A 23,835-nucleotide genomic window follows, 5' to 3' on the forward strand; every position below is an offset into this window, starting at 1 on the left:
AAGTTACAAGTCTGTTCAGATTTGGAATCTATTTGAAATATTCTACCTATTCTGTTGCAGGCTGTATAAGGATTTCCTTCGAAACCTCTCAAACATTCGCAGTGGGCCCTATGCTGTACGGCTTGACATTCGGCATTCAAACCGCATTTACCCGGACAAGGATCTACACATTTGTTATTGATACAGGCGTGTACTGGAGAACAGTCTGAACTGGAATAACATTCCAAGCGACAATTTGGAGGATTACCCAAGAAACCGGTGATGCAAGAACATAATGCATTTCCATTACGTTCTAAGCACTGCGAGTTGGGACCACAAGGTGAAGGTTGACAAGGATTCTTAGGTATTTCATCGCGTATGGGTTCGCACGAAACAAATGCATTTCCTGTCATCCGTTCCGGGCAGCGACACATTGCTATGTGATTGTTAACCTCGCACAAGGCATTGCGACCGCATGTTCCGGGACAAGGGTCAACACATTTATTACGTACACAAGCGCGATTACGAGCACAATCTGAATTGAGCACACATTCTGGACGACAGCCAATATAGGGATCACCATGATATTCCGGCAAACATGAACATTGGCCATTGTGGCAAACTGAATTTGAGCCGCAGGGTGAAGGATTGCATGGGTCAACAGGGTCTTTAGGTTCTGAAAATGTTTTGTAAAATACTTTTTTTACACACTTCTAAAAATTGATTAAATAACTAAATTATCATACTTGGTGGCGGTGAAGGAGGCAAAATTCTACAGCTGGTAAATGGATCACCAGTATAGCCTACTGGACATGAACAGCTTGGTGTGTGATTAATTACATTGCACATAGCATCAAAGCCACACGAGCCGGGACAAGGATCTCGACATTTTTCATTAATACAAGCCATGTTACTAGCACATTCAGCATTGATGGTACATTCCGGTCGACAGTTAGGCGCTGCTCCAATGTAGTTTGGCAAACAACTGCATGACGCTGCACCATTAACTTCTCTGCATTGCGAATAGGGTCCGCAAGGTGAAGGCAAACAGGGATTGACAGGTACTGCAGGTGGTTGATCTTGTTTACGCTCCGGTATCAGTTGACATCTTGTGAATGCTTCTCCAGTATAGCCAGGTTTACAAGAGCACAGAGGACTGTGACTTCGTACATGACATTCAGCATTTACACCACAAGATCCCGGACAAGGATCTTGGCATTTCTGATTAATACAAGCCTTATCAGAGGGGCATTCCGAGCTAACTACACATTCAGGTCGACAAGCTGGAGGAGAACCAACAAATTCTGCCAAACAAGAACATACAGCTTGTCCATTGACTTCGCGACATTGGGCATTAGCTCCGCAGGGCGAGGGTTGACATGGATTAACATACACTGGAGGTTTAGCTATACATATTCAAAGTACATAACATTAATACCTTGGAAATTTGGTTCACAATACTTAGTAATCAAAAAAGGGTTTTAATTCGAGAAGCTAAAGCAGTTATTAAATAAGCACTATTTACAATATTTTAAAGCAAAGCAATAATTATCTTATAAAATAAATTATAATAGAATAGCGTACACGAGGACGAGCGAGAAAATATTGAAAAGCGTAAATAGAAGAGATTTTAAGGCTTTAAAGTCAGTACATTATTGGGTGCATTTTTCGAAAGGCTTATCTAAGGGGTGGATTTTAATTGTTGGTTTTGGTAAGAACACTTTTTTGTTTCCCAAAAGGTCATTAACGGCGTTTTTAAATATTTGTAAAATGTTACTTGGTTACAATAGAGATTATTAGGGTTGGTTTGTTGGTTGGTTTCGTTAGGAATTTAATGCTTACGTTCGTCTAACGGCTTTATACATTGACTATAAGGATCACCCTGATAACCTGCTAAGCAAGCACAATTAGGTGTATGATTAACGACTTGACATTGAGCATTATGACCACATGTACCAGGACAAGGATCGCGACATTTTTGATTTTGACAAGCCTTATTGGCGGCACAGTCCGAATTACGTAAACATTCAGGACGGCAAGCCTCATAAGGATTACCATAATAGTCTGGTAAACATTGGCAAATACTCAAGTCATTATGAACACGACACAAAGCATTGGAGCCACATGGGCTGGGACTGCATGGTACGACGACTTCGGTGGGCGGTTCTTGTTGACGAACGCATTGGGAGAAAGGATCGCCAGTTAAACCACTAGGACAATAACACATGGCACTATGAGCTAAAACGCGACATTCGGCCTGAACACCACATGAACCTGAACAAGGATCACTGCATTTTCTATTAATGCAAGCTTTGTCCGAAGCACATTCGGCACTAGTTATACACTCTGGTCGACAATAAGGAGCTTGTCCGATATATTCCGGCAGACAAGAACATTTTGCGGAATTATCTAACGGGTCTAAAGAGCACTGCGAATATGGACCACAAGGCGAAGGTTGACAAGGATTTGTTGGTAAGTCAGCTTTAGGTGGAGGAGAAGGCAATGGTTCGACTGTAATGTATTTATCAAAAAATGTATTAAAAACTAAACAAATTATTTCTTTATTTTGAATACCTATTGGCAAACATCTAACAAAAGGATTTCCCGTGTATCTGGGCGGACATGTGCACATTGGTGCATGATTGTAGGCATGACAAATTGCAGTTACACCACAAGCACCAGCACAGGCATCCTTACACTTTTGATTCAAACAATATTTGTCGGCCGGACAATCATAATTTGAGGTACATTCGGGTCGGCATGAAGGCGGTGAACCTAAATATCCTGTTATACAACTGCACACAGCTTGCTGGTTAATTTGTCTACATTGTGCGTTGGGGCCGCAGGGTGACGGTTGGCAAGGGTTTTGAGGAGCAGGTTGAGGAGAATCTTCTCTAATCGGTTCTTTTATTGCTGCGCAACGTATAAATGCATTTCCAGTCATACCGACTGGACATGAACACATTGGAGTGTGATTGATAACATTGCATTCAGCATTTTGGCCACAAGTTCCTGGACAGGGATCCTGACATTTTTGATTAATACAAGTACGATCTCTAGGGCAGTCGCTGTTCAAAACGCATTCTGGTCTACATCCCACATAAGGATCACCATAATATTCCGGAAGACAGGAACATACTCCTCCTTCACATTTTGCATTTGTACCGCAAGGAGAAGGAACACATCGATTTTCATCGTTTATTTCTGGTAGTGATGTTTTTATAATAGGTGGTTGTGGATGGCAACCAGTAAAGGGATCACCTATCATTCCAACTTCACAAACGCAGTTTGGTATATGATTAACTACGTTGCATAGGGCATTAAAGCCACAAGATCCAGGACAGGGATCACGGCATTTTTCGTTGAAACATGATAAATGTGCCGGGCAATCGGAGTTGACTACACATTCAGGTCTACAGTTCGGAGGTGAACCTATATAATTTGGCAGACAAGCACAAATAGCAGCGCCATTACGATTATGACACTGAGCATATTGACCACAAGGTGACGGATAACAAGGATTAATGGGTTCTTCTTGCACAGCAACGATCGCGGTTGGTGGAGTAGTAGAAACAGGTGGTGGAGCTAAATTTAACAAATTTGTACTATATTTAGAAATTCTTAATTTCATATTTATATGTTTTGAAATCTTACATGGTTGACTATAACATCTACTGAAAGCATCACCAGTAAATGAAGGCAAACAAGAACACATGGGAATATGATTTATAACGCGACACTCAGCATTGAGACCACATGTACCCGGACAAGGATCAGAGCATTTTCTATTAATGCAAGCCTTATCCAAAGAACATTCACTATTGGTTGTACATTCTGGTCTACATGCAGGCGGTGAACCTACGAATTCAGGCAAGCAAGAACATACTGCCTGTTCATTTATTTCGCGACACTGAGAATTAGGACCGCATGGTGAAGGCTGACAAGGATTAACATAGACTACAGGTTCTTCTAAAGAGTGTTTAAAAATCAAGGGGAAAATATTAGTAGAAAGCTTTTTGTGCGATTTCAGAAAATCTTACTTTGCTTTATGGGTTGACAAATACTATAGGGATCGCCAGAGTATCCGGTGTAACAGGTACATATAGGTAAATGATTTGTAACATGACACAAAGCATTTTGACCACAAGTACCCGGACAAGGATCTTGGCATTTTGTCTGAATACAAGATTTTGTAGAAGGACAATCAGAATTCAAAACACATTCTGGCCTGCAAGCTTCATATGGATTACCAAAGTAGTTGGGCAAACATACACATGACCCGGCATTGTTATGTGTTCGACACTCTGCATTTGATCCACAAGGATTAGGTTCACATGGATTAATCTGCTCATGGAATGGGGTGTATTGTTGAAGAATTGAAGGCCTATATTGTGGAGGTTGAGGTTGTGGTATAGCCTCAGGTCTACGAGTTGGCGATTCTGGTTGGTATATAAAAGGTGGTTTACTTTGAGGCTCTTCCGACACTACAGGACGTCTTGTTGGTTGAGGATAAGTTTGTGGCTGAACATAGTCGGGCGACTCCGGTTGGTATATAACAGGTGGTTGACTTTGAGGCTCTTCCGATACAGCAGGACGTCTTGTTGGTTGAGGATAAGTTTGTGTTTGAACATAGTCGGGCGTTTGTGCTTGGGGTACATCGATAAATGGTGGCTGTCTAGTAGGTGTAGGATAGGTTTGTGGTTGAACATAGTGTGGCGTTTGCGTTTCAACAAATGGTGGTCGTCTAGTCGGTAGAGGATATTGCGGCCGAAGTGGAACATATGGTTTTTGTGGTACATCAACTTGACAGTTTGTGAAGGGATCACCTATGTATCCCGAAATACATGTACACATAGCAATATGATTTACCGTTCTACACTCAGCATTATTGCCACACACACCAGGACATGGATCTCTACATTTCTGATTAATACACGCTAAATTTGATGTGCATTCCGAATTTGACACACATTCTGGACGACAATATGGAGCGTTTCCAATATAATTTGGCAAACATTTACAAGAAGCTGCACCTTGAACATTTTCGCATTGTGAATAAGGTCCGCATGGCGAAGGTATACAAGGATTTTGTGGTACAATATCGCGTTGAGGTGGAACTATTGAATTAAAAATTGTTATATCGTTGCTTGATTTGATAGCTAATATAAATCATACTTATTATAGGTTGGCATTCAACAAAAGGACTGCCAGTATATCCTGGAGGACAAGAACACAAAGGATTATGATTAACAACGTGACATACGGCCTGATATCCGCAACTTCCTGGGCAAGGATCCTGACATTTCCTATTGATGCAAGCTCTATTGGATGGACATTCAGAATTTGTAATACATTCGGGTCGGCAAGATGGAGGAGAACCTAACATTTCTGGCAGACAAGAACATGACGCTACACCATTTGCTTCGCGACAATGGGAGTTGGGTCCACAAGGTGAGGGAATACAGGGATTTTGATGCTGTATTTCAACTATGGAATTTAAAAATAAACTTGTGATTTCGATGTTATTGTAAACAAATAGCGAATCATTACGTTTTTGTTTGGGCCTACACATAACAAAGGCATCACCTTCCATATCATCACTACAATGACACATAGGCATATGATTATGAACCTCACAAATGGCATTTGAGGCACAGGTTCCTGGACATGGATCCATACATTTTTGATTAATACAAGCCTTATCACGAGAACACTCTGAGTTCAAAATACATTCTGGTCTACAACCACGATATGGATCTCCTTGGAATTCAGGTAGACAAGAACAAATACCGTTCTGGCATTCGCTGTTAGGACCACAAGGTGATGGATGGCAAGGATCGTTGGCTATTGGCGTCGGAGCTAAATAAAATGTATAATCCAATTGAATTTTTGGGGTAAATTGCGTGAATTCAGAAATCTTACGTGGTAAAGCTAAGACTTTCGGAGCACATCGTGAGAAAGGATCTCCCGAGTAACCATCGGGACAAATACAGGACGGTATATGATTAATAACCGAACATAATGCATTAAGACCACATGAACCAGGACAGGGATCTTTACAACGTTCATTTATACATGATTGATGATTAGGACAATCTGAATTTATAATACATTCTGGGCGACAGTTGGGTGGTGAACCGACATATGTGGGTAGGCAGCTACAAGTAGGTTGATTATCATTAATCAATCTACATTGTGCATACTGGCCACAAGGTGAAGGCACACACGGATCCCTGTAGGGTTCCCTAAGTGGTGGTGGTAATGCAGGTATTGGCAAACATCTAGTAAATGCATCACCGGTATAACCGGGACTACATCTACAAATGGGGGAGTGATTCATAACACGACATTCCGCATTTAAACCACATACGTTGACACAAGGATCCTGACATTTTTGATTAACACAAGCCTTTATCGCAGGACACTCTGAATTTACGGTACACTCTGGTCTACAATTCGGTGAAGAGCCAACATACTCCGGTAAGCAAGAGCATATTGCTTGCTCATTCACTTCGCGACACTGTGAATTGGGACCACATGGTGAGGGTTGACATGGATTGACATACTCACGTATAGCTAATTTACATATAAACAATTTAGTATAACTATATAAACATTAAATAATATATCTTAAATTCTTACGTTCTCTAATAATATTGCAATAACTATATGGATCTCCGGTATAGCCATCGAAACATGAACATGCTGGTAAATGATTGATGACATTACACATGGCATTTTGTCCACAAACTCCGGGGCAAGGATCGCGACATTTCTGATTTTGACATGCTTTATTAGCTGGACAATCTGTATTTACTACACACTCAGGGCGACAGCCTTCATAAGGATTTCCATAATAGTCAGGCAGGCATTGGCATGATCCAGCTCCATTAAGTTCGCGGCATTTAGCATTGCTACCACAAGGGCTAGGAGAGCAAGGGTTAACTTGCTCCCTTTCAATTTGTGGTGGTGGATAACATAAAGTGAATGGATCACCTATGTAACCGCTGACGCAACTGCACGAGGGTGTATGACTAACAACATGGCAAACGGCGGATTTTCCACAGACTCCAGGGCATGGATCTTGACATTTCATGTTAATGCAAGCTAAATTACTTGCGCATTCCGATGAACTTAAGCATTCAGGTCGACAATTAGGTGGAGATCCTGTGTAGTCTGACAGGCAGGAGCATGAAGCCGAACCCCTATCAACCTTGCATTCTGAGTTAGGACCACATGGCGATGGTATGCAAGGATTAACTGGTTCTTCTTGTACTTTGACTGGGGGTTGCGGAAGAATTTGACACATTACAAATGCATTGCCAGTGTAACCTGGCGGACATTTGCAATATGGCGTATGGTTGACTACATTGCATTCGGCTCTTATTCCACAAGACCCAGGGCAAGGATCTCGACATTTTTGATTAATACATGCTAAATTGGGAGGACAGTCGGAGTTTATAGAACACTCGGGGCGGCAATCTGGAGGGGATCCCAAATAATTTGGCAAACAAGAGCAAACAGCTTGCTCGTTTAATTCCCTGCACTGTGAATTAGGCCCACAAGGAGATGGCTGACAAGGGTGTATTGGTGTTTTAAGAATGGGAGCTAAAAACAATATAACAAGTTTTCATTGTAGTGACGAGAATATTTGTAATAGAACATGATATCTTCTTACTTTCTAAAGCTACACATTGCACAAAAGCATTGCCTGTCATGCCGGGAGGACAACGACACATGGGTACATGATTGTAAGTATCACACAAAGCTCCAATACCACATGTTCCAGGACAAGGATCTTTGCATTTACTACGTATGCAGGCCCTATCGCGTTGACAGTCTGTATTTAGAACACATTCCGGCCTACAACCGACGTATGGATTTCCCTGATATTCCGGCAGACAGGTACACTGGCCGTTATTACAAACAGCATTTGAACCACAAGGTGATGGGTGACAAGGGTCTTTTGGTACGACTAAGAAATATTTTGAAAGGATTTCATAAAAACCATGATTATAATACTAAAATTAAACTTAATATTACTTGGGTCTTGCACGACAGGCTTAGGAACACACGCGGTGAAGGGATCTCCCATATAGTCTGCAGGGCAAGAACATATGGGAGTGTGTGTTACAACTGAGCATAGTGCAGAAATACCACACGATCCGGGACAGGGGTCACGACATTTCTCATTAAGACAGGCCTGGTTAGAAGGACAATCAGCATTAATTGTACATTCCGGTCGACAATTGGGTGGAGCGCCAAAGTATCCTGTAACGCAAGAACAAGAGGCTTGTTGATTTATAACTTTACATTGGGCATTCGTGCCACATGGCGATGGCACACATGGATCTCTATATGTGTCCTTAACTATAACCGGCGGTAGTGCTATAAAAATTGTTAAATTAGTTTCTTCTCTTTGGTAAGAATATATTATATTACGTTCTGGTGGAATTGGTAAACATCTTATAAAAGCATCTCCGGTAAAGCCATTACGACAAGAACATAAGGGACTGTGATTTAATATACGACATTCTGCATTTATGCCACAAGTACCAGGACAAGGGTCAACACATTTCTGATTACTACAAGCTTTGTCAAACGAACATTCACTAGATATGGTACATTCTGGGCGACAACTTGGTGGTTGACCAATAAATTCTGGCAAACATGAACATATAGCTTGGTTCTTTAATACACGACATTGAGAGTTGGGCCCACAAGGTGAAGGTTGGCAAGGATTGCTAACATCAAACACGGCTAAAATGGAATAGTAATTACAATTTAAAAACTTGTCTTTATATTGTATTCTTAATGGGTATTACGTTCTGGTTGAAGATTGCAGTAGGAATATGGATCTCCTGTATAACCGGTATTGCAAGTACACGTTGGTAAGTGGTTGCGTACATGACATTCGGCGTTACGGCCACATGTTCCAGGACAAGGATCTTTGCACTTTTTGTTCATACAAGCTAAATGGGTGGGACAGTCAGAGTTGATTACACATTCTGGTCGGCAACCTTCGTAAGGATTTCCTAAGAACTCAGGCAGACATTGACAGGCTCCTACTCCATTGCGTTCTAAACACTCCGCATTTGAACCACAGGGATTAGGTTGGCAGGGTCGTATCGTTTCTACGGGCGTATCTTTAACTATTGAACAAAAAGAGAATGGATCTCCCGAGTAACCACTAGGACAATAACACATTGGTGTGTGATTAATAACACGACATTCGGCATTTGAACCACACACTCCAGGACAGGGATCGCGACAATGTTGATTAATACAAGCCTCACTTGAGGAACACTCCGAATTAATCACACATTCTGGTCTGCAATTTGGTGGTGAACCTACAAAGTCTTTCAAGCACGAACAAGAAGGACTTTCACCAATTGCTCGACATTCAGAATTCGGACCACAGGGAGAGGGTCTGCAGGGATCCTTAAATTTGGGTGTATCAAGTAGTGGAACAACTAAAAAAATAATATTTTTTATTAAATATTTTTTTTTGTGAAATGTGAGCAAATTTACTTCTTATTGGTTGGCATCCTATAAATGGATTACCACTGAATCCATTAATACAACGACAAATGGGACTGTGATTGTGTACAGAACATTCGGTGTTAGATCCGCATGCTCCGGGACAAGGATCTTTACATTTCTGTTGTAGACAAGCCTTATTTAAAGCACATTCATTGTTGGTTGTACATTCTGGCCTACATGTTGGTGGGGCTCCTATATAATTTGGTAAACAAGAGCATACGGCCTGTTCATTAAGAACACGGCATTGGGCATTTTGTCCACATGGAGATGGTTGGCAAGGTTGATTTAATCTTACAGGTGGCTTTGGTTCACATTGAATAAATGCATTTCCGAGCATACCTTCTGGGCAATGACACATGGGCACATGTTGATGAACCTCACAAATGGCGTTTGAAGCACACGTTCCGGGACAAGGATCTTGACATTTTTGATTAATACAAGCCCTATTCGTTGAACAATCGGAATTAAGAACACATTCAGGCCTGCATCCTATTAAAGGATTTCCTTGGTATTCCGGCAAACATGAACATTGTCCGTTTTGACATATTGCGTTAACTCCACAAGGTGAAGGGTTACATGGGTCTTCATTGGAAGGTGGAACTTTAATTGGTTCTACTAGTGGTTGGCGACAACTGACAAAAGGATCGCCTATTAAACCTTGTAAACATTGGCATATGGGTGTGTGATTAACCACATGACATTCGGCACTAAAACCACAAGCTCCTGGGCAGGGGTCTTGACATTTTTGGTTTATACAGGCCTGAGAACTAGGACAATCCGAATTTATTGTACATTCAGGTCTACAATTAGGTGGTGATCCTCTGTATGTTGGTAAACAGGAACAAGAAGCTGAACCACCTACGTCACGACACTGGGCAAATTGACCACAGGGAGTCGGCAAGCAGGGATTAGGTGAAACATCCTTTTGTGGTATTGGTGGAGGTGCTAAAAAAATTTAGTTTAATTAAATACCCTTTTATAAACCCTAAACAAATCTTACTAGGTGGAATTGGATAACATCGCGTAAATGCATTGCCAGTAAAGCCATTCCTACAAGAACATATAGGTGAATGGCTAACGACACGACAATCAGCATTGCTACCACAAGATCCTGGACAAGGATCTACACATTTACGATTTACACATGCTTTGTCGAACGCGCATTCAGAATTTGTAGTACATTCAGGACGGCAAGTGGGAGGTACACCCATATAATCAGGCAAGCAAGAGCAGACAGCTTGATTATTAACTTCGCGGCATTGGGAGTTAGGACCACAAGGTGATGGTTGGCAAGGATTTACATATTCTTTGATAATTGCTAAATTTAAGAGATAGAGGGCTGGTTAAGGTCTCGTTTCAAAATGCGGCCTATTAAACTTACGTTTTTCTGATATTTGACAATATTGATAAGGATCACCTACATATTCTGACATACACTGACAAGTTGGTAAATGATTTACTACACTACAAATAGCATTTAATCCACATACTCCTGGGCAAGGATCTCGACATTTTTGGTTAATGCAAGCTTTGTTCGAAGAGCAGTCGGAATTAGAAACACATTCTGGTCTACAGCCTTCATAAGGATTTCCAAAATATTCGGGTAAACATTGACAAGATCCGGCATTATTCTCTTGCCGGCAAACAGCATTAGATCCACAGGGATTTGGCTGACAAGGAGTTACATGATCAGTTAGCCTTACAGGGGGTATAGAACAACCTGTGAATGGATCTCCCGTGTAGCCAGGTGAACAAGTACACATGGCGGTGTGTGAGATCACATTGCACAAAGCATTTTGACCACATACTCCCGGACAAGGATCTTTACATTTCTGATTAATGCATGCTTTATTGGATGGGCATTCCGAATTGGATACACATTCTGGACGGCAGTTCGGTGGAGAACCAGTAAAATCTGCTAGGCAAGAGCATGATGGTGAGTCTCCGACAATACGGCACTGGGAATTAGGACCGCATGGAGATGGTAGACAAGGATCTGGTTTATCATCCAACTTTTTAGGTGGTTCTACTACAGGTTGACAGCTTACGAAAGGATTTCCTGAAAATCGTGAGGGGCAGGTGCAAATAGGAGCATGGTTCACCACATGACACATTGCATTCAAACCGCATGATCCCGGGCAGGGATCCACGCATTTGAGATTTTGACAAGACATTTGTGGTGCACAGTCAGAATTGATGGTACATTCCGGTCTGCAGGATGGTGGGTTACCAATATAATTTTCGATACACGAACATACAGCTGTATTTTGATGAACTCTACAGCGACTATTAGGTCCACAAGGCGATGGTTGACAAGGATTTGTTTCAACTGGCTTAGGCTCAATATCACATTGAACAAAGGCATTACCAGTCATTCCTTCAGGACAGCGACACATAGGAACATGATTATAAACATCACATAAAGCATTATTTCCACAAGTACCCTGACAAGGATCAACGCATTTATTGCGAATACATGCTTTATTAGTTGGACATTCTGTATTTAGTACACATTCGGGTCGACAAGCTATATAAGGATCTCCCTGATATTCGGGAATACATGAACACTGACCATTATTGCACAAAGCATTTGAGCCACATGGAGAAGGATTACAAGGATCATCTTTTACAACAGGTTTAGCTAAAGAAGTACGTAAAACATTTAAAATAAAATTTGTAAACAGGATATTTGTAGTAAAGCTTACGTTTTGGAGCTAATTGACAGGCGGTAAATGGATCTCCTACATAACCTTCGGGACAATGACAACTAGGTATATGATTTTGAACAGTACACAAGGCATTATAAGCACATGATCCAGGACAAGGATCTATGCAACGCATATTTATACATGCCATATTAAGAGAACATTCTGAATTTGTGGTACATTCAGGACGACAGCTAGGTGGAGCACCAAAGAAATTAGGAAGACATGAACATGATGCTTGACCATTTCTATTTTGACATTGTGAATTAGGGCCACAAGGCGAGGGAACACATGGATCATGAATAGGCTCAGCAAACACTACAGGTGGTGGAGCTAAAAATTGGAATTTTACAACAAATTCGTTTTTAGAAATTCGCTGAAAAAACTTACGAGGTATGGGATAACAGCGAGTGAAGGGATCTCCCGTGTAACCATTTTGACAACTACATAAAGGCACGTGATTACGTACATTGCACAAGGCCTGTAAGCCACAGACACCTGGACAAGGGTCTTTGCATTTCTGATTAATACAAGCCTTATCTGCAGAACATTCTGAACTTGAAGTACATTCGGGTCTACAGGTAGGAGGAGCTCCGACATATTCTGGTAAACAAGAACAAACAGCTTGTTCATTAGACTCTTTGCATTGGGAGTTGGGGCCACAAGGAGAAGGTTTGCAGGGGTTAACATATTCACGAATAACGGCTAAAGAGGGAATAACAACATTATACACTAAAAAAGGCACATATGATGATTTGTCTTACATTTTTCCTCCTTTGCACAATAACGATATGGGTCGCCTTGGTAATCGTATAAGCAATTACAAGTTGCCTGGTGATTTCGAACAAAACATTCAGCATTAAGACCACATGTGCCCGGACAGGGATTTTTACATTTCTCATTTACACAAGCTCTATTTGAAGGACAATCAGAATTTACTATACATTCTGGACGACAGCCTTCGTATGGATTGCCGAAATATTCTGGTAGACATTGACAAGATCCAACTCCATTTTGTTGGCGACATTCGGCATAGGGTCCACAAGGCGAAGGATTACAGGGGTCAACAGTTTCAACAGGATTCTGTTGAGATATTGGAGAACAGGCAACAAACGGATCACCGGTGTAGCCGTTTTCACAGTAACACATCGGAGTGTGGCTGTTAACACGGCAAATTGCACTTTGACCACATAGACCTGGACAGGGATCTTTGCATTTTTGATTCGAGCATACTTGGTGCGATGGACACTCCGAGTTTGTTACACATTCCGGTCGACAATTTGGTGGTTGTCCCACAAATTCTGGTATACATGAACACGATGGAGTTGTTCCTATAGCCTTACAAATACTATTTGGACCACACGGTGACGGTTGGCAAGGATTCGTAGGTTCTACATCCCGTTGAGGTTCAACTATATTCACAAATACACAACGTGATTATTTAGTAGTGTTAAAAAAAAAAACCTAAAATAACTTACTTATTCTATGACACTGTATGAAAGGATTTCCGGTATAACCTTGAAGACAGGTACAAAATGGACTGTGGTTAACAACATTGCACAGAGCAAATCGTCCACATGTTCCCGGACAAGGATCAATACATTTTTGATTTTGGCAAGCCAAATTAGCGGGACATTCTGAATTAGTAGTGCATTCAGGGCGACAACTAGGAGGAGAACCTAAGAAGTTTGGTAGACATGAGCAGACAGCTTGATTATTTATATCACGGCATTGCGAATTGGGCCCACATGGAGAAGGTTGACAAGGATTGCGATACACTTCAGCTATATTAAGATAAATAAAGATTACACATCGAGTACTTTGCGATTTCGTAAATTCAACCTACTTTGTTGGACCGGTTGGCACAATACAAATGCGTTTCCAGTCATACGATCAGGACAATGGCACATTGGTATATGATTTCGTACTTCACATATGGCGTTAGAGGCACATGTACCAGGACAGGGATCACGGCATTTTTGATTTATGCAAGCTTGATTGCTAGGACATTCTGAGTTCAGAACACATTCTGGCTTACAGGCAACATAGGGATCACCTTGGTAATCTGACAAGCAAGAACACACTCCATCACCTGAACAAATAGCATTAGGACCACAAGGATTGGGATAACATGGGTCCCGTGGTACATCTTTCGGTGGCGGAGGTGCTGGCTGACAGACAACGAAGGCATCACCCACATATCCCAATTTACATTTGCAATTTGGTATATGATTAATGACGGTACATTCGGTGTTAATACCACATGCGCCAGGACAGGGGTCGCGACATTTTTCATTTATGCAGGCTTGACTTGAAGGACAAGCGGCATTGATTGAACACTCAGGTCTACAGTTTGGAGGTGAACCTATATAATTCGGTAGACACGAGCAAGAAGGCGAATCGTATTGATTACGACATTGTGAAAATGGACCGCAAGGGGACGGCGCACAAGGATCGCGGTAAATTTGAACATCCTTGACAGGAGGTTGAGGAGCTACATTTTCCAAATTGAAAAACAATAAATATAATATTTCTGGGACTATAGGGCATAAAAGCTTACATGGTTGTGGATAACAGCGTACAAACGCATCACCAATCAAACCAGGGCGACATGAACATAATGGATTATGATTTCTAACGTGGCATTCAGCATTCTGACCACATACACCGGGGCATGGGTCTGAACATTTGCGATTTATACAAGCCCTATCTGAAGGGCATTCACTATTCGTAGTACATTCTGGACGACATGCTGGAGCTACACCTATAAAATCAGGAAGACAAGAGCACACAGCCTGCTCATTGATCTCGCGACATTGTGAGTTGGGACCACATGGTGAAGGTTGACAAGGGTTAACATATTCTTGACGTATAGCTAAATTTAAATATTATACAGTGTTAAAATCGCCCGTTAGTACCTTACTTCTCTAACTACTTCTTATTAAATTGAAAAAAAAAAATTTATGTTTTAATATCTTACGTTCTTGGGGTTTTGAACAATAACTGTATGGATCTCCAGTATAGCCAATGAAACAATTACAGTTGGGTACATGATTTAATACGGAACATTCTGCATTGTTGCCGCAGGTACCTGGACATGGATCGCGACATTTCTGATTGTGACAAGCCTTGTTGGTAGGACAATCAGAATTCAAAACACATTCGGGTCGACAACCCTCATAAGGGTTACCAAAGAATTCTGGCAAACACTGGCAAGCTCCTGCACCATTGCGTTCTATACACTCAGCATTTGCACCACATGGTGAAGGATTGCAAGGATGTATGGGTTCCTCATGTATACGCACTGGTATTGGAGAACACAATGTAAATGGATCTCCCGTAAAACCAGTTTGACATGTGCACATAGGAGTATGTGAAACTACACGACATATTGCCGAAGCACCACATAATCCTATGCAAGGATCTTTACACTTTTGATTAATACACGCCATGTTAGTTGGACACTCAGAGTTTGATACACATTCTGGTTTGCAATATGGAGCTGAACCGATGAAGCCTTCTAGACATGAACAAGCTGGATTATCACCAACTGCTTTGCATTGTGAATTGGGACCGCATGGTGAAGGTCTACAAGGATCCTGAGGTTGTGTATCTTGTGGTGGTGGTTCGATAACGGGTTGACAAGCTACAAAAGGATTTCCAGTGTACCGTGGTAAGCAGGTGCAGAATGGGTTGTGATTTACTGTCGAACATTGTGCATTTCTTCCACATGATCCTGGACATGGATCAACACATTTCTGATTGACACACGCCAAATTAGCAGGGCATTCTTGATTTGCGGTACATTCTGGACGACATGCCGGAGGTGCTCCTAAATAATTAGGTAAGCATGAACATACAGCTTGTGAATTTATTTCGCGACATTGGGAGTTTGGACCACAGGGTGATGGTTGACAAGGATTGCCTTTAACTGGTGCTAAAATGTAGACAACATTATTGTTTTCTTTTACTTCTGGTACAAATGTTTGATATTTACGTGGAATGGGAGAACACAAAATGAAAGCATTGCCGGCCATGCCTTCAGGACAGGTACACATGGGTATGTGATTAATAACCTGACAGAAAGCATTAGTGGCACACGTTCCAGGACAAGGATCGCGACATTTATTTTGTATACAAGCTAATTCACGGGAACAATCTGAATTCAAAACACATTCTGGTCTACAACCGGTATAAGGATCGCCTTGATATTCTGGTATGCAAGAACAAACACCATTATTACATTGGGCATTGGGACCACATGGTGATGGATTGCAAGGATCGTCTTTGACAGGTGCTACGGAAATTTAATGTTATTATCTTGTTTTAATCCAAATGGCGTAATAAGCTTACGTGGTGGTGGCGGAGCAGGCTGGCAAACAGAGAATGGATCTCCAGTGAAACCAGCAGGGCATCTGCAGTTTGGTGTGTGATTATTAACCTCACAAAGAGCACCTAAACCGCATGCTCCTGCACAAGGGTCGCGACATTTTTCATTAATACAAGCTTCATTACTAGGACAATCTGCGTTAATAACACACTCTGGCCTGCAATTTGGAGGTGCACCTATATAATTTGGTAAGCATGCACATGAGAACGAATCACCAACACGTCTGCATTGAGAATTGGATCCACATGGAGAAGGTACACATGGATCTTGTGGTGTTTTTAGTACTTGAATTGGAGGTTGAGCTTTAGAGAAAAACACAAATTGAAATCGTTGAATGAAACTGAAATTTCTAATATCCTTACGTGGTATGGGTCGACAAATATAGAACGGGTCTCCTGTAAATCCGGATCTACAATTACACAACGGACTATGATTATGAACTCTGCAATTGGCGTTAGTGCCACATGTTCCTGGGCATGGATCTACACATTTTTGATTGACGCAAGCCTTATCGAATGCACATTCGGATGATTGTGTGCATTCTGGTCTACAAAGCGGTGGACTACCGACATAATCAGGCAAGCAAGAACATACGGGTTGTTCGTTTATTTCGCGACATTGAGAATTGGGTCCACATGGTGAGGGTTGGCAAGGGTTTACATACTCTTTGATTGCTAACAAAGGCAAATTTAATATAAAATCAATGATTTCGGAAACCTACATGGCATCATTTAAAACTTACGTTGCTTTACAGGTAAACACGATCGATAAGGATCACCTTCATAACCATTTATACATGAACATCTTGGTACATGGTTGAGAACATTACATATGGCATTTTGACCACACGTTCCTGGACATGGATCGCGACATTTCATATTTTGACAAGCCAAATTACTGGCACAATCAGAGTCCAGTATACATTCCGGACGACAACCTTCATAAGGATTACCGAAATATTCGGGGAAGCATTGGCATGATCCTGCACCATATCTTGCAACACAACGAGCATTTGGACCACATGGACTAGGATTGCAGGGATCAATATGATCTAATTGTGGTGTTACTTGTTGTCTTATGCATTGAACGAAAGGATCACCTTCATAGCCTTGTGGACAGTAGCAACTGGGTGTATGAGAAATAACACGACATTCAGCTTCTGCTCCACAAAGGCCAGGGCAGGGATCCTTGCATTTTTGATTGATGCATGCTTGGTTCGACGGACATTCTGAACTTGTAACACATTCGGGCCTACAGTTTGGTGGTGCTCCTATATAATCTGCCAGGCAGGAACATGATGGACTGTCTCCTATTTCGCGACATTGTGAGTAGGGACCACAAGGTGATGGCTGACAAGGTTGCCGCTCAGGCGGCGACGGAGGTTCAATTCTTGGTTGACAACTAACAAATGGATTTCCATCATATCTATCAGGACATCTGCAATATGGACTATGGTTGTTAACATGGCATAATGCATTGCGGCCACATACTCCGGGACAAGGATCGGTACACTTCTGGTTTAAGCAAGCCAAATTTAAAGGACATTCTGAATTAGATGTACATTCTGGCCTGCATAATGGTGGACTTCCCATGAAGCCTTCTATACACGAACAAACAGCCTGTTGATTAACTTCTCTGCATTGTGAGTTGGGTCCACATGGTGAAGGTTGGCATGGATGTATTGGCAAATCTTGTTCTACAAAAAGTCAGTTTTAAAATACAAAAAAAAATCGACTAAAGCGCTATTATAGTCTTACTTGGAACTGGGGAGCAAAGTGTGAAAGCATTACCCTGCATGCACTCAGGACATCTACAATTAGGTATATGATTGATAACTTCGCAAATAGCATTTGATGCACATGTTCCTGTACAAGGATCTACACATTTATGTCTAACACAGGCTTTGTCGCGAGAACAATCGGTATGCAGAACACATTCAGGTCTACAGCCAGTATAAGGATCACCATGATACTCTGGTAGACAAGTACATTGACCGTTGTTACAGTTTGCGTTAGCACCGCAAGGTGATGGGTTACAGGGGTCGTCCGGAACGACTTCAGCTTTTAAAATAAGGACAATATAAAATAAAATATTTGAATTTCATCGAACATTTGTAAGGTCTTACTTTTAGCGGGTGGTGGGGGAATTGGATTACAAACAGCAAATGGATCTCCTGTAAAACCTGTTTGACACGTACATATAGGGGTGTGAGCTCGTACGAAACATAAAGTGTTGATTCCACATGAGCCTGGGCAAGGATCACGGCATTTCTGATTAATACATGCCTCTTGAGAGCCACATTCCGAATTTATTGTACATTCAGGTCTGCAAGAAGGTGGTGAACCCAAAAAGTTTGGTAAACAAGAGCACGATGGTGAACCACCAATGTCACGACATTGCGAATTGGGACCACAAGGCGAAGGAACACAGGGATCTCTGGGTTGTAGGGGTGTCGGATCGGCTCTTTGTGGTGGTATGCGGAAGCAACGGACAAACGCATCACCAGTGAAGTCATTGTTGCAGCTACAAATTGGACTATGGTTACGTACTTGACATAGAGCGTTTTGACCACAAACACCAGGACAAGGATCTACACATTTGCGATTAACACAAGCCTTATCCGAAGGACATTCAGAACTAGATGTACACTCTGGCCTACAAGCCGGTGGTGAACCTATATACTCTATCAGGCAAGAACAAACAGGTTGACTGTTCACTTCCCTGCATTGCGAGTTGGGACCACAGGGTGAAGGCTGACAAGGATTAACGTATTCACGAACAGCTAAAATAAAACTATTATTAGAGGAATTGCCTATGACAATTGACGAAGGCTTACGTTCACTTCGAAGAACAGAACAGAAGTTGTATGGATCTCCAGTGTACCCAGGTACACAATCACACGATGGAAAATGATTAATAACCTTGCATTCAGCATTTTGACCACAGGTTCCTGGGCAAGGGTCCACACATTTTTGATTTTGACAAGCTTTGTTTGAAGCGCAATCCGAATTCAACACACATTCTGGGCGACAACCCTCGTAAGGATTACCGAAATATTCTGACAAACATTGACAAGAACCAGCTTCTCCACGTTCGATGCATTTCGCGTTAACACCACAGGGATTAGGGATACAAGGTCTTACTTCTTCTACTGGTGTCTGCTGTAAAGGGTTGCAAACGGAGAATGGATCTCCAGTATAGCCATCGTTACACAAGCACATGGGTGTATGGGAGAATACCCGACAAAGCGCGTTCTGACCACATAATCCTGGACAAGGGTCTCTACATTTCTGATTTATACACGCTTGATTTGTAGGACATTCTGAATTTGAAATGCATTCTGGTCGACATTGTGGAGGCGAACCAATAAAATCGGGCAAACATGAACATGAAGGAGAATCTCCACTAACACGACATTCCGAGTTAGGACCACATGGTGATGGTTGACAAGGGTTTTTAGGAACTTTCTCATCTCTTACGGGCTCCACAATTGCCTGGCATCTTACAAATGGGTCGCCTGTCATACGACTACGACACCTACAGTATGGTGTGTGGTTAACAACATTGCATTCAGCATTAAAGCCACAAGTTCCCGGGCAAGGATCTCTACATTTCATATTTTGACAAGCCTGATCTGGTGGACAATCGGAGTTTGTAGTGCATTCTGGCCTACAATGCGGCGGACTACCTATAAAATCAGAAAGACAAGAGCAGACAGCGGTACCTTGGACTACACGACATTGGCTGTTAGGACCACAGGGTGAAGGCTGACAAGGATTTGTTGGCACAGGGGCTAAATTGAGAAACAACAACAAAGTAATTTTTAATGACAAATTCCACGCGAAAAATAACAAATGTTATTACTTGATATGGCACGACATTCGAAGAAGGCATTTCCCATCATGTTTTCGGGACAATGGCACATAGGAACATGATTGTGTACCTCACATATCGCATTTGTCGCACAAGTTCCTGGACATGGGTCCATACATTTATTGCGTATACAAGCTCTATCGCGAGGACATTCTGAGTTAAGAACACATTCTGGTCTGCATTCTACATAGGGGTCTCCTTGGTACTCTGGTATGCAGGTACATTGGCCGTTATTGCATACGGCATTAGGGCCACAAGGCGAGGGAGAGCAAGGATCATCCAAAGGTGGTGGAGTAGTAGCTGTTCGAGATGTTATTGTAACTTAGAGTTTGTTTGTGTTTTATAAAGTTTGATTTCTTACGTTCTGGTGGTTTTGGTGAACAACTAGTGAAGGGATTGCCAACATAGCCTTCGATGCAAGCACATGAAGGTGTGTGGTTTATAACACGGCAAATGGAATTAATACCACATGCTCCGGGACATGGGTCTCTACATTTTTGATTAATGCAGGCCTGTTGACTAGGACATTCTGAGTTTATTGTACATTCTGGCCTACAATTAGGTGGTTGTCCAATATATGTTGCTAAACAGGAACACGACGGAACACCATTTGAATTGCGACATTCCGAGTTAGGACCACATGGTGAAGGAACACATGGATCTCTGATTTCCTCTCGTTGAACTTCCGGCGTAGGAGCTATATAACACGAACAAATAAATAAAACTAACCTATTTCTATTATTTTTCCAGCTTACGTGGTATGGGGTAACATCTAGTGAAAGCATCTCCAGTGTATCCGCGATTACAAGAACACAGAGGACTATGATTACGAACCCTACACTCAGCATTTTGACCACAAGGAGAGCTATCACATGGATCTATACATTTCTGATTTATACAAGCCCTATCTGCAGAACATTCTGAAGATATGGTGCATTCTGGCCTGCAGCTAGGTGGTTGACCTATAAATTCTGGCAAGCAAGAACAAACCGCTTGTTCATTGACTTCACGACACTGGCTATTGGGACCACATGGAGAAGGCTGGCATGGATTAACATATTCCATACGTATTGCTAGAGATAAATAATGAATTGAGTATTTGCGAAATTTTTCTTTTAGTTTTTCCTTACGTTCGACTGGCTGGGTGCAAATGCGATACGGATCGCCTGTATAACCGGCAAAACAATTACAAGTAGGTAAATGATTTACTACTTGGCATTCGGCATTTTGTCCACAAGTTCCTGGACAGGGGTCTTGACATTTTTGTTGTTGACAAGCTTTGTTTGAAGGACAATCCGAGTTAAGTACACATTCTGGTCGGCAGCCTTCGTAAGGGTTGCCATGATAATCCGGCAAACATTGGCAGGCTCCGACACCACTACGTTCTCTACATATAGCATTTGGACCGCAAGGTGAAGGGCTACAAGGCGTTAGAACTTCAACGACATCTCTTTCAATAGGAGGATTACATTGTACGAATGGATCGCCGGTGTATCCGACAACGCAAACACATTGTACAGCATGACTGACTACACGGCATTCGGCATTTAAGCCACATCTACCAGGACATGGATCTACACATTTCTGATTAACACAAGCCAAATTGCTGGCGCAATCGGAACTGGTTACACATTCAGGACGACAGTTTGGAGGTCTTCCTATATAAGATTCAAGGCAAGAACATGAGGGAGATTGTCCTATGGGTTTGCAGCGAGAAAATGGTCCACAAGGAGATGGGCGACAAGGATCTTGAGGTACCACATCGCTTACAGGTTTAACTGAAAATGCGAAAATCCCAAATTAAATCGGAAACTAAAACTTAACAACTTCCTGACATACTTATACGCTGGCATCTAACAAATGGATTTCCTGTAAAATCATTCGGACAGGTGCAGAAGGGACTATGATTTACTACCGAACACAGAGCACTAACTCCACAGGTGCCAGGACAAGGATTCTGGCATTTTTGATTTAGACAAGCCTGTGTGGGCGGACATTCTGAGTTAGATGTACATTCTGGTCGGCAAGTAGGCGGAGAACCTATAAATCCTTGAAGACAAGAACAGACGGGCTGTTGATTAATTTCACGGCATTGAGAATTGGGTCCACATGGTGAGGGTTGGCAGGGATTCGTAGGCGTAGCCAATTCTACAAAAACAATGACTATGTTTATTCTACACTAAATCAAATCACTAAATCTGGCTTACTTTGTTGAGGAGAGCATCTGATGAAAGCACTTCCTTGAGTACCTTCGGGACATCTGCACATTGGTATATGATTGATAACGTCACAAATGGCATTATCACCACATGTACCAGGACAAGGGTTAATACATTTACTGCGAGAGCAGGCCTTATCGCGGGGACAATCCGAATTTAAAACACATTCTGGTCGACAACCTGAATATGGATCCCCATGATATTCGGGGAGACAAGAACAAACACCATTATTGCATAAAGCATTTGCACCACATGGTGAAGGTCGGCATGGATCAGAAGGTTCATCTAATAATATACATATTTTTTAGTAAATCCTAACTTTTAAATGTTTTCTGCAAATGACTTACTATAGACCTCAGCCGGTGGTGCTGGCCTACATGAACTGAAAGGATCACCGGTATAACCTTCGGGGCAAGTACATATGGGTGTATGATTAATAACACTGCAGACGGCTGAAAAGCCGCATGAACCTGGGCATGGATCCATACATTTCTCACGAATGCAAGCTTTATCTAAAGCACATTCCGAACTTATCGAGCACTCTGGCCTACAGTTGGGAGGAGCTCCTATATATGTTTCCAAACAAGTACACGATGGTACACCATTTACATTACGACACAACGAGTTGGGACCACAAGGCGAAGGAACACAAGGATCTCTTGCAAATTGTTTAATAACAGGAGCAGGTGCTAAATATAAGAGAATGATGATAATAGACGAATTTCACTAACAAATGAGAATATTTATAATTACGTGGTATGGGATAACATCTGGTAAAAGCATCACCAGTAAATCTAGGTCTACATTGGCAAATCGGACTATGATTACGAACTCTACACTCAGCATTAAGACCACAGGTGCCAGGACAAGGATCCTGACATTTTTGATTAATACAAGCTTTATCAGCAGAACATTCAGTGCTCAAAACACACTCTGGCCTACAGGTTGGAGGAAAACCTATATAATTCTCCAAACAAGAACATATAGCCTGACCATTTAATTCACGACACTGAGAGTTAGGACCGCACGGTGATGGTACACATGGATTTGTCGGTTCTTGCAAACGGACGGCTAAGGGTTAAAAGTATAAATGAATATTTCGAATTGACAAACTTTGCTGTTAACA

The 23,835-nt window shown here is 41.8% G+C and overlaps 1 protein-coding gene across 20 annotated transcripts in view; it reads right to left on the reverse strand.

Moving 5' to 3' along the window:
- LOC111683929 overlaps nt 1-23,835 on the reverse strand; it is a 231,783-nt gene that overhangs the window by 9,540 nt on the left and 198,408 nt on the right. For 9 of the 20 annotated variants that reach the window (XM_046950590.1, XM_046950586.1, XM_046950573.1 and 6 more), the window contains 34 exons: nt 23,463-23,780; nt 23,057-23,398; nt 22,698-22,994; nt 22,330-22,638; nt 21,621-22,268; nt 21,246-21,563; nt 20,852-21,187; nt 20,482-20,790; nt 19,454-20,410; nt 18,743-19,399; nt 18,375-18,677; nt 17,360-18,313; nt 16,980-17,291; nt 16,581-16,919; nt 16,225-16,524; nt 15,208-16,164; nt 14,074-15,102; nt 13,706-14,011; nt 12,992-13,639; nt 12,618-12,932; nt 12,228-12,560; nt 10,904-12,163; nt 10,523-10,840; nt 9,511-10,467; nt 8,805-9,452; nt 8,422-8,739; nt 8,023-8,367; nt 7,658-7,954; nt 6,622-7,587; nt 5,155-6,555; nt 4,020-5,096; nt 1,822-3,948; nt 726-1,385; nt 47-655 (listed from right to left, as the gene is read on the reverse strand). In XM_046950590.1, the coding sequence (XP_046806546.1) occupies nt 47-655; nt 726-1,385; nt 1,822-3,948; nt 4,020-5,096; nt 5,155-6,555; nt 6,622-7,587; nt 7,658-7,954; nt 8,023-8,367; nt 8,422-8,739; nt 8,805-9,452; nt 9,511-10,467; nt 10,523-10,840; nt 10,904-12,163; nt 12,228-12,560; nt 12,618-12,932; nt 12,992-13,639; nt 13,706-14,011; nt 14,074-15,102; nt 15,208-16,164; nt 16,225-16,524; nt 16,581-16,919; nt 16,980-17,291; nt 17,360-18,313; nt 18,375-18,677; nt 18,743-19,399; nt 19,454-20,410; nt 20,482-20,790; nt 20,852-21,187; nt 21,246-21,563; nt 21,621-22,268; nt 22,330-22,638; nt 22,698-22,994; nt 23,057-23,398; nt 23,463-23,780 (21,270 nt within the window). The remainder of the gene's footprint in view (nt 1-46; nt 656-725; nt 1,386-1,821; nt 3,949-4,019; nt 5,097-5,154; nt 6,556-6,621; nt 7,588-7,657; nt 7,955-8,022; nt 8,368-8,421; nt 8,740-8,804; nt 9,453-9,510; nt 10,468-10,522; nt 10,841-10,903; nt 12,164-12,227; nt 12,561-12,617; nt 12,933-12,991; nt 13,640-13,705; nt 14,012-14,073; nt 15,103-15,207; nt 16,165-16,224; nt 16,525-16,580; nt 16,920-16,979; nt 17,292-17,359; nt 18,314-18,374; nt 18,678-18,742; nt 19,400-19,453; nt 20,411-20,481; nt 20,791-20,851; nt 21,188-21,245; nt 21,564-21,620; nt 22,269-22,329; nt 22,639-22,697; nt 22,995-23,056; nt 23,399-23,462; nt 23,781-23,835) is intronic. The other 11 variants (XM_046950608.1, XM_046950584.1, XM_046950593.1 and 8 more) reach the window with 10 other exon arrangements.

This window comes from Lucilia cuprina, chromosome 2 (genome assembly GCF_022045245.1).
Source record: "Lucilia cuprina isolate Lc7/37 chromosome 2, ASM2204524v1, whole genome shotgun sequence".
NCBI classification, from domain to species: Eukaryota; Metazoa; Arthropoda; class Insecta; order Diptera; family Calliphoridae; genus Lucilia; species Lucilia cuprina.